The sequence below is a fragment of the Spinacia oleracea genome, chromosome 1 (genome assembly GCF_020520425.1).
Source record: "Spinacia oleracea cultivar Varoflay chromosome 1, BTI_SOV_V1, whole genome shotgun sequence".
In the NCBI taxonomy this organism is placed as follows: domain Eukaryota; kingdom Viridiplantae; phylum Streptophyta; class Magnoliopsida; order Caryophyllales; family Amaranthaceae; genus Spinacia; species Spinacia oleracea.
Window position 1 is genome coordinate 133584224 of NC_079487.1, and position 11477 is coordinate 133595700.

Consider the following 11477-nt stretch of genomic DNA (forward strand, 5'->3'; position numbering starts at 1 on the left):
AAAAGAGAAAATTCATTTTCCATGAAAACGTATTACGCCCTACCAAACAGAGCCTCAAGTTATTGTTTCCGTCTTCCTATAAGAATATAAGATCATTAGGTTTTGGACAGTCTTACCACAAGAATTTGGTCAATCCTTTTATCACTAGGCAAAGCTTGGTTTGATACACCATATAATAGTTGAAAGTTCATGACAAAAAAGGTTTACCTTTTACGTATTTACTTAAATATACACAAATGACTCAATGAGTTATTGATTTAATGGTAAAGAAAGAACGTCTGTGTACTATTAAAGATAACAACAACACAGAAAAAGCATAGCCTGACATTAGCAGGTTGTACTTGGGCCATATTTTTGGGAAAAAAACAGGACAATACGTTAAATTGAGTAAACTAGGATTAAGCACGGCCCAACACGAGGACACATGTGCTTTAGTCGTGCCTCTGCCGCGTTTTTAAATTTTTTGATCTGGCTTGACACGTGAGCTCGACACAAAACACAGCCCGACACGACTTACTTCCATCTTTATATTACTATATCAAATTGTACAGCCAAAATTTATAATTCAAGATTTGGACTCAAAATATGTTTACATCCTTGATTCCTTGTCGTTATACCACTATTAAAAAAAGGTAGTTGAACGTTTAGGGTGATAGGAGTTATAGGACTATAGGAGTCAAAAATTGCAACGACCAAGCTAATCATAATTTCATAAACAACTAGGCCTAGATTTGGGCCTCCATTTCCTTCCTGGCTTGTATCTTGGTCCAGCCCAAACAGAAGTAACATTTTCAGAGGTTTGGCCCGACCTAAATAGTACTTCTTTTAGACTTCTTCACCGTTTGCCTGCTCGGTCTGACCCGACTCAACCCGTTTTTTCCTGACATAAACCAACATTTCCTAGCCCGATACCTCGGGCACGGGCAAGGCTGAGCTCAACCCCAACAATATGTGTTTACCAAAACGTAGGACTCAAGCACCAAATTACCATGCCTAAAAGTTAATTATTCCGAGAGTGAGGTTATGGTTATAATCTAAACATGCGTTTGGGGAATCAATTAGTTGAGCATGAGAGACAAAAAGATTACAAATTCTACATTATGTCTAGACGTCTACTCTAAATATATATCTTGTCTCCCATGCTTTTTATTCTTGTACTACGTTCTTAATCATTGATTTCTCATTTCAACCCTTTGCAAATAGTATCAAATCTTTCCATCATAATTAACAGCTCATCTTAGACTTACAACCCTCATTCCAATAATTTAATCGCAATTACGAGTCAGTCTTCCATCATACAGTCTGACCACATAACAACTTTTTATTTTCACTTACAGCTATTCACTGACTTTTTTTATTATTATTATTGACAGGTGAGGAGAAAGAAGACCCTACTGAACCGACACCTTAAACAGATCATTTTCATGCATAATAGTCAGATATTAAAAGATTGAACAAAGATTGGATTGCATAAATAATAATGAATGAGGATCCAATTTAAGTCTGAAAAAGAGGTAAGAATAAATTAATAAATGATAGGGACATAATTTTGATAAATATAATAAGGAAAAATAAACACAACCACCTTAATGGTCCCAATATATGATTACACATTTACAACTACCCAAATCCTAATTTTGTGGCCTCAAATCAAGGGTATCCCTTAAGAGATTTTCCCCTCCTAAAGCCTTAAAAACATTTCCTCCAACCATATTGAAAATAGGCTACATTCATCAATTCACATTTAATTTCTTTGCCTAAAATATTTAATCTTGTCAAGTAAAAAAAGGAACTTTTTGTGTTGCTGTTGTTCTTCCTTAGTTCTTTTCTGTCACACTTCTGTTGTTAATAGACAACAACTTACTGAACATCCGTTTAGGTCTTGTAGGAATCGAACACAGATTCTTAAACTTTAACCCTTTCGCAATACAATTCTCATCCAAATCATCCTCAGCTAACTTCATCTTTAGTGTTGATAGCTTCGATTTTGGTGACTTAATCCCTGAAACACTCCATTGATCATCTGTTCCTGGGATTGTTGTTGTGGTGCTTAATGCTGCGTTTGGTCTAGATGAATCATCGTCTTGTGCAGCTAACAATGCTTTAATATCTGCTGGTAAATCAGTTACTTTACCACCCGCCATTGCTGATCTAGCTTGCTCAAAGAAGAGGACTTGTACTACTACTCTGAGTGGGAGTAACTCGTTTTGTGCAGCATGCATGCAGGCTTCCATGGATAGTTTTTTACAGTCTAGGACTCGACATAGACGCTTTCTTTCGCTTTTTGTGAGCTCTAGATGTGTCTGCATAATTGAAATTCAATGTTAATTTCGTGCTTCCATAAGAAACGGAACAGTGCAGAACAGTGACGGATCCACAAATTGTAATAAGTGGGTCACTATTTAAAAAAAAAATTTGAAAAATTAACTTCATTAAGTACTTTTTAATAAGAATTAATGAAAAAACTAAAATCATGCAACTTTTTTTGGCCAAGTAACGCCACTTGGTATGCATTGGCTCCGCCACTGCTACTGGAATAGTTAAAAAAACTGTAATTGACACAAACTATACAACTATACAAGGGTTGCCACTTTTCTAATTTATCACCGTGCTATGCTTAAAAGTGTGTTATGGCCTTATGGGGTGCATTGGGGATCTTTAAGGACTTATAGAGAAGTATTTTGCAAATAAAATAGAGGGTAATATTCGAATTTGCCTAATTTATAACCGTGCTATGCTTAAAATGTATGTCACGGAGGGGTAAATTGGGAATTTGGGGTTTATCGAACTGTACATCTTTTGACTCAAATGACTTTGTTATAGCCATCAGACCACTATCCTACGGAGTACTAATCGAATTTTCAAAAGTCAATAGCAGAAACAGAACAAAAACTAAACATTGACAATAGAAACCTAAGTAAGAAATGCCAAAAGATTTGGTAATCTACCCAAAAACTGAAGGTAAGAACAAAACACATAGGTCAGGGCAGTTAGTTATTTACTGGTAGAATTGACACCCACTTCATGTTATAATTCGCATTTTCAGTTTGTAACTCGTAATTTGTGGGGTGATTAGGGAATTAGTTAACAGTGTGTATTCAAATTACATCATTGGTTTATATAGAAAACTATAACATAACTCTATTAGATTCCTAAACTAACACAACTCTAGTTTCCTAAACATACTAGAACCCTTGCTATACCAATCAGTTTGAAAATGAAAATTAACAGAACAAATAAGGACAGAACAAACCTTGAGGTAAGTATCAATGGCTTTGTAAAGATCATCATGATCAATCCTAGCAAAACCAGGTATAGCTTCCGCAATAGCAATCATCTTCGAAATAGGCAATTTCGGATCATAAGCAATTTCTTGAAGATATCTATCAACAAGTTTAGCAACCTTCAATTTAGAACTATGTGAAGCTGAAGAAGATCTTCTACTTTCTTGAAAATCAATATCAATATTCTCAGCTGATCGAGATCTCCTTCTTCTCTCAAATCTCCCTTTAGTCCTCCTAGGAGGGCTAGTAGGGGGACTCAACTGTCCTTGTGAAACAAACTGTTCTAAAATCGACATGAAAATATCAACATCATACCGAGTTTCACTGAGTGAACTCGGTATTAACAAGTCCTTTACATTAGCTTCATCTAATTGGAGACCTACCCTTCTTGCTAACTCCATTTTTGATGATGGAGAAGCTTTAAGCAAGTTTGCTGCTCTTAGTAATTTCAGTAAGAAACTGCAGGAAACAGAGCCTTTTTCGGAAGGTAGAAGGCTTACTATTGATTCCAGTAATAGTCTGTATTTTGATGTTTTCTCCCCTGTTTTGTCTGAATCAATGTCAGGGATTACTGTCTTTGTTGGAAGCCATTTTGAAGCGTAAATTTGTAATGCTTCTCCAATTAAATTGGACGGTACTCTTCCACCTGATTTAACTGCTATCATTGTCCTCCAATATAGGTCAATACCTAAATCTGCAACATCCTCTGCCCACCACCCTTTGCTACTCACATTCTTATGTTCCCCGCCACCGCCGCCGCCGTCACCGCCGTTGCCTCCGCCGCGGCGGGAGTAACTCCGGGAGAGGTTAATCTTAGATGGGTGTGTTAGAACTCTTAAAGCAATGGCTTCTATACTCCTGCTAGTTATCCCAAGCTCCTCTGACCAACTAGGGAAGGCTTTTGTGGATTGTAAAGTTAAAATTGCATCTTTCCATCCATGAAGAATACAAGAATTTAAGAAAATCTCGAGTTTGTAGATTAAGTTTCCCTTTTCTGCTTCCTCTGTCATTTGAAGGTACTCAGCTGCGCAGCGAGTTGCTATGATGTTGTGTGCACTTAAAGTGATGGTGATTCCATAACAGAACTTTGCACAGAGCTCAAATGATTCTATCCCACCTGGAAACTCTGGTAGTTGGATTATTTGGCGTGGTGAAGAATCTGGTGATTCTGCACATACTTTCTGTAATCGTAGGCATTTTGACAGCAATGGAAACTGCATGAAAATCAACCCCAAAAACAAAATTAGAGAAAAACAAAATTCATACAAAAAAAACCCCTTAAAAACCATATCATATATACCTTATGAAGGAGATATCGATGGCCTTCAACTTGAATTATGAGGTCACTAGAGACTTCAGAGGAAACAGACCTGTTTTTTTTCATAAGAAAACATGTTATGAAAACTATATAGTATAACAAAGAACATGAATGAAGAGATTTTGATTAAATTACCTAACGGCTTCAGCTGTGTAGAAAGTGTCAGGTTTAGATCCAAGTTTCATGAACTTCATTGCTTCGAAAATTCTTGATAGTTATATGAAAAAAGGAGATTGATTATCAACTTTAATCATCAAGTTCTTGAGAGAAAAATACAGTTATGAAACTCCTTCATTCCCTTTTAATAGTAGTACTGGTAGTAGTACTGATGTTTTTGGTTTGTATCAGCAGCAGCAGCAAAGGTAAGAAGAAAACAAAGGAAACTTATGCAATAAAATGCTGACAAACATAAATTAAAGGGAAAAAATTATAAAAAGATTTTGGGTTGGTTTTATTTTTTTAATTTCTTGAATTCTTACAAAATAAACAAATCTGAAACTCAGGGAAAAAATATTTAAAAAATTCCAGAGGTTCTGAATTTTGAAGAAAAATAAAAGTTGGGAGAGAATCCAAGAAAAAAGGAAAGGGTGTGTTTGGGTTGTTGGGTTTTTGTTGATATTTTGGGTTTATATAGTAATAAGAAATAGGGTTAATTTAAAAGGTTAAAATGACAGAAACCCAGAAAATCAAACAGCTCTTAAAAACAACTATGAATGATATTTTTAGTCAATTTTTCCACACTTTTTTTTCATTTTTAATTTTATTTTATTTTATTTAGACATGCAGTTGGAAACACAGCATTAATAATATTTTATTTAGAAAAAAGACACCTTGCCCATAGTAATCAATCATGTACCATCATCATCATAATAGTAGAAGTAAAAAAAGACAGTTGCTTGATAAAAGAGAGGAAATGAATGCCAAAAATATGCAATAATGAATTGAAATAACAAAATTAATACTTCAAGCTGAGTAAAAAGAGTTAAAAGCCAAAATATTTAGTGTACATAAAAAATAAGTAAGTAGTAACACAAACTGTGATCAGCGTGTGATTTGGTAATGCATTCATAAATTAAAAAAATTCAATTACATAAATATTTGCAACTTTTGAACTTTAATGTACTTTTATCCTACTACAGAATACTAAAGATATATCATACTCCGTATTGAAAAACAAACCTAAGAAATGTAAAAAAAAAAAAAAAAAAAAAAAAGTGAAATCTCTATTATATAAGTCAACTCTTGAGTTTTAAGAAGCGTTAAAAAATTGATTTTCTTTTCGCCCCATTCAATATATTAATTTATAATTAATTAATTAAATATATCAAATTTTCAATGTTATTAATATGTTCTATAGCTTATACGGAGTACTCCATAATAGCTTTACGTATAACTATAGAGGCATTGCGCCTATAGAGTTAGTAAGAATTACTCTTTTCGTCCCGGAATACTAGCACCGCTTTCCTTATAAAGTCGTATAGGATTACTTGCACCGTTTCTATAAATGATAAATTTTTATTAATATTATATCAACTACCCCATTCACATGTCATTTTGTGGTCTAATGCACCCTGCCCCTGCCCCCTTTAAAAAGTTAACACATATCCCTATATATATATATATAAAACAATCTATTATCAACTACTATCTATGTAATCCCCGTAAATTTATAAATTTTATTAATATATTTTAACGTATATTATTTATATTTAAATAGAATTTATGAATTTTAAGTAATAAATATATAATTAACGTTTATTTATTTTATTTTAAGTACGTTCTAAATATTTAACGATTTTAGAACTTTATTATATATTTAATGTATATTTAATTTTATTTAAATATATTCTAAATATTTTAACGGTTTGTGCAATAAAGAATAATTTTAGAATTTTAAGTTAAAAAAAAAAGAATTTGAATTACGAAAATCGATTGAATTTAGAAAACGATCATATTTCGGTTTTGGATTCGAATCCTAAAATTAAACTCCTAACTCTAGCCCAATTGGTGAAGCCCAAAGTAACAAAACCCAAACCAATACTCCCTTTTCTCTTTTCAAAATCACGTGGAACCAAAACCCCTCCATCCCCCTTCAACCTCACGCACAACACCAGCAATCCCTCTCCTCTCCCTTGTCAGCCGCCGCACCGCACTCTGACTGCCGGACCACCACCTGCACCGACGACCACCGTCGACCCTCGTACGTGGTAACTCCTCCTTCCTCTTCTTCTTTGTTTCTTTCTTCTCTCTCGTTTTCCTCCTCTCCTTATTTGCTTCTTCTGTTTTGCGTGCAACAGCCACCAGCCGCCGCACCACCGCCGCGTCGCCGCCCAACCCCTTGTTGCGCCGCCGCGTCCTCCTCCTTGTTCTCCCTCTCGCTTGCCGGAACTCCTCCCCTTCGTTCTTACTATGCCGCAAGCTCAAGGCAGTCGTAGCCACCACCATTGAGCCGCCGTCCAGCCCTGCTCCGTTCGTTGCGCCGCCCACCTGCAGCGTCGCTGCCGCGCCGCCGTGCCTCTGACCACCGGTCGCTCTCTCTCTCCTCCCTATTTGGTTTATTTTCTTAAACCCTAAGTTATTTAAATGTTTTAATTAATTTAATTAATTTGAATTTATGTTTCTTGAATTAAATTTATGATTTTTATAGTTAAGTTATGAAATTTCAGATTATATGTTGTTGAAATTAATTTAATTATTTTCAGATTTGTTAATTGCGTTTAAGTTAGAGTTTTAATGGAGTTTTAATAATTTGATTCATGTTTCTCGAATATAAATTATAAGTTTTTTTATGATTAAGTTAGATTTTCAGATTATATATTATGCTTAATTAATAATTTAATTTTCAGATTACATAATTGAATTGAAATAAGAGTTTTTAATTATTAAAGCATGGATTTTTAAGGTTTTAATATTCCAAAATCATAATAGAATGATTATATATTATTAAAGCTATTATTTTTATGATTTTAAGAACGTTTGATTATGTTTTGTGGACGTTTGAAATTATTCTATATTGCTGGAAATTTTAAAAGGGATGTTTTATTGGAGTTTAGAACGTTTTGGGATCATTAGTTTAATAGTTATTATGCTTGGAGGTTATTTAGTTAAGTTTCGATATTTGGGATGGTTCAAAATATGTTTAGGATGTATTTAGAATACTTTAGTACTGCTGTAAATTGTTGGATATTGATTGGGGAATTTTATTGGTTGTTTTTAGGCGGAGAATTCTTTGTAGGCGATTTTTGAATTCGTTAAAGTGGCCTATCAGTTTGTTTACACAAGGTACGTACATACCTGTGTGCTTGGAATGAGTGTGATTTGTTGAAACCATATTGAAATGATTCATGAACTTCGTTATGTCGAAATGATTAAGGAACTTGGTTATGTTGAAATTGTTGATGAACTAGGTTATGTTGAAAGTGCATGTTTAATATTGTTGGGTGGACATGTTAAGCATATATATTTCGTTATGAGAATTATAGCATGTTGGTATGGATGATTGATGCGAACATGTTGGTTGGGAACATTAGATTATTATTTATATATATTGATTCAGATCGATTGTTTATTGTTCCCTTTTAGCTTTTCACTACTTTATAAGGGCCGAGGACCTTGTTTAGTAAGTTGAAACCTTATACCCATATAGAGGGGTTGATCAGTATTAAAGGAAAGGTTGAATTAATTGGAATAAGTCTTGTGTGACATCTCTGTGATCACTTGCTTAATTCAAAGATAAAAGAAGTTGTGTTTACTTGTTGAATATAATATTTATGTTTGATGAGTCATAACCAAGTATTAAAAGTTAAGTCATGTAAAGTGAACATGAGTAGCAATAGCTTTAGACTGTGCACGTCTAAAGTGTCGGACAATCAGGAGTTGGGGTCATGGGTCGCCTATGGCTTTTTCTGGGGCCGGATTGATCACCGGTTCTATTTTATTCAAAAGTCCCTCGATATCGCAGGTCATTGGGGTTTACGGAGTCGCGCCCGTACCTCGTCTTCCTTAGTGAAGAAGAAGAAGTTTCTAGTAGACAACTCAGTCCATTGACTATTTCAATTAAAATAATGTTAATGATACAAAGGTCTAGTTCAGTCAAATATAGTCTTCAAGTCAATATAATTTGATTATCCTTGCTTATGTTTTAGTTAGTACCATGTTAGGATTGTTCGTTTAATAGAATCATGTTAGAATTATTATTGATTTAGTATGTAGTACTCAGCTTTGCTGATTACGTGCTTTTGCTTGTGCATGTTGATCATGGCTATGCCTTATTGATCCTGTGATGACCCAATCTTTGGTGAGCAGTCTCTAAGGATCAATAAGCATTGTCCATCTGCAGGTTTGAAGATGTTGCATCATTGGGATCGGGAATAGAGAGCTTGTATTTAGTTTTAATTTGCTAAGTTGACTTGAGTTTGTTTAATTTGACTATAAACTTGTCGTACTATTTATATTTCCTCATTTTCTTTTATTGGTTTTTGGGATTAAACCTGTAATCGATTATTTATAAACTTAAAGTTCGTTTTATGTTTTCCGCTGCAAAATTCTGAATAAGCCGTTACGTTTTCACACGGGCGATAATGCCTTGATAATTCTCTATGTTTTATATTAAAATGTTGTTTTAGAAAAGAGAGAATTGTCGGGGTGTTACAAAGTGGTATCTAGAAGCTAAGGTTTTATTTTAATAAATTTTTAGGCGCCTAACTAGTTAGTTATTTAAAATAAATTTCTTAAAAATCGAGCTTCTACGGATTATAGTGTTCAAAATTGGTACTTTTTTTTTGGGGGGCCGATTTCCTTTTATCTTGTTTGAAAGTATATGATATTTCTTATTTAAGTTCGAAATCAAATTATTATTCAAGTTAAAGTGATACTTTTGACATTTTTATTTTTCTTATTATTTATTATTCAAAAAAAATAATGAGTACACTTTTTTTTAAAGAAGTTCAAATTTTTTTTAGTTGTTTTAAGATTTAGAATTCGTTATTAGAAAATATAAATCTTTTTCGAATTAATAACTTTATTTTCTAATTTATTCGCTACGCATTTCCTTAATTTATTTTACTTTATTTATTTTATATTTTATTTATGTTATTATTCTATGTTATAATTTTATTATATTAGCGTCCTTTTACCTTGTTATTTAAATTATTCCAATGCTTTAGCTTATGAGAGATGGGTAGTATAAGAAGGGCATATAAGATAGAATTATATGTGCATTAGTAGCTAGTCAATGATAAGAAATTGATTGTTATGTATGTGCATGTGCTAATTGTTTAAGTGTTACATTTACAAGTGCATAAAGAATTGTTTGATTCCACCTAACTTATCGATTACCGAACCTTGTTTATGTTTTGGCTGGAAAATCGTTAGTGAGACCTTGAATTGTTTATTTCAGGAATAAAATGTTTCTTTCCAAGTATACCAATATAGGATCCTTCGAGAAACTTGATATAGAAACCCCAGATATTTATGTGAAGAAAATTGTGTTTGGATGTGAATATTATGCTAAGGTTCAAGGGCAACCTATCTTAATGAGAAAGGATATCATAGCAGCCACTATCATTAATTGCTTACCTAACAAATTTCCATACCTAGAACTCAAGGAAAAGTTTAAAGACATGCATTCTGATAATGGAACTCCAAACTTGGCTAAGTATGGAACTTGGGATGGTAGATGGAAATATGATTCAGAAATTCTGACCACCGTTATTGAAGCGGCAGAAAGTGGGTTTAGAGACGGTAAAATCGTAGGGAGTCATGTTGGGGATTCAGTTACAGAAGAACCTATGGGAATTAATGTAAATAATGACCTAGAGGAAAATGATGTAGCTGTGGAGAATGAGAATGTAGGTGTTGAGGCGGAGAATCCTAACCCAGCGGCTCATGAGCCAACCATTGAGATCTCTAGTGATTCGGATGCAGAGTTCGAAAGTGAACAGGAGATGGCAAGTGAGCCTAATCAAGATGAAAACATGGGTGAAGATGCAAACCCTGAGGAAGACCCCGATGAAGACCCTGAAGAAGAGTTCGATGATCTTGAGACCTAAATTTCACTCCGCAAGTTTCAGGAGCAATGGAAAGGCAAAAGGCCACAAATATTTTGAAGTCATAAATAGTTAATTAGCACTTTTATGTTTTAAAGAATAAGTAGCAAAGCTACAACTGTTTAAGGTTTAAGTTTATTGAAGTTTGAGATGTTCTTTATTATTTTCAAGGATGTAATAAACCTCTATGGAGTTAGCAATAAAAGTTAAAGTTTTCAAGGAATTGTTCTTTATTCTATTTTGAGGATTCCATAATACCCCAACCTCTAGGTAGTACGTCATGGATTAATTGTTTGCATACTCAATGTGAATTGTGGATCAATTTAATTGCCACAATAATATTAAATGATGAGCACATAAAGGAAGTGAGGGCCAATCTAGACCCTCATGACCAATATAATTCAAAATGTTATGCCTTACGTGCAGTGTGAATGTCTTTCGTGAACTATTGAGGATGAGTATTTTTTTTAATGATTATTGCATCTTGTAGACGATCGTTGCACATTTGTAAACGATTGTCGTGCCTTCGTAAATGATGTGTATTAATGTGAACATTGTTGGTTGAGGCGATCTTTATGGCCAATTCAAGTATTAAATTGTATGGGATAACGTATAGGTGATGTTTCAAACCTAAAGTAGAGTATACTAATTGCAGGTCGCGTTCTAGAATGGCCAACAACAATGATCTAGCTGCTGCAATTCGCCTCTTGGCGGAAAAGCTAAACCAGGAGAGAACTGAGCGCCCCGACTCTGCGGGGGAAATGTTTGAAAGACTTTCTAAGGTTAAGCCACCGTATTACAAGGGGCAAGCCGACCCAACCTTCCTGG

General features: G+C 34.1%; 1 protein-coding gene across 1 annotated transcript; it reads right to left on the reverse strand.

Moving 5' to 3' along the window:
- Window positions 1–1521: 1521 nt before the first annotated feature.
- LOC110793230 (BTB/POZ domain-containing protein At1g67900) lies at window positions 1522–5312 on the reverse strand. Its single transcript, XM_021998086.2, has 4 exons — window positions 4738–5312; window positions 4585–4654; window positions 3254–4498; window positions 1522–2303 (listed from the first exon to the last, which is right to left on the reverse strand). Exons 1-4 carry the CDS (start codon window positions 4794–4796, stop codon window positions 1818–1820), a joined length of 1860 nt encoding a protein of 619 aa, XP_021853778.1. The 5' UTR covers window positions 4797–5312; the 3' UTR covers window positions 1522–1817.
- Window positions 5313–11477: the final 6165 nt, after the last annotated feature.

Bases quoted from the DNA above. Each gene is read 5' to 3' on its own strand.
- LOC110793230 (XM_021998086.2), bottom strand. From the start codon at position 4,796: ATGAAGTTCATGAAACTTGGATCTAAACCTGACACTTTCTACACAGCT. The intron at 4,655-4,737 runs GTAATTTAATCA...GAAAAAAAACAG, and splicing joins TACACAGCTGAAGCCGTTAG to GTCTGTTTCCTCTGAAGTCT. The intron at 4,499-4,584 runs GTATATATGATA...ATTTTCATGCAG, and splicing joins ATCGATATCTCCTTCATAAG to TTTCCATTGCTGTCAAAATG.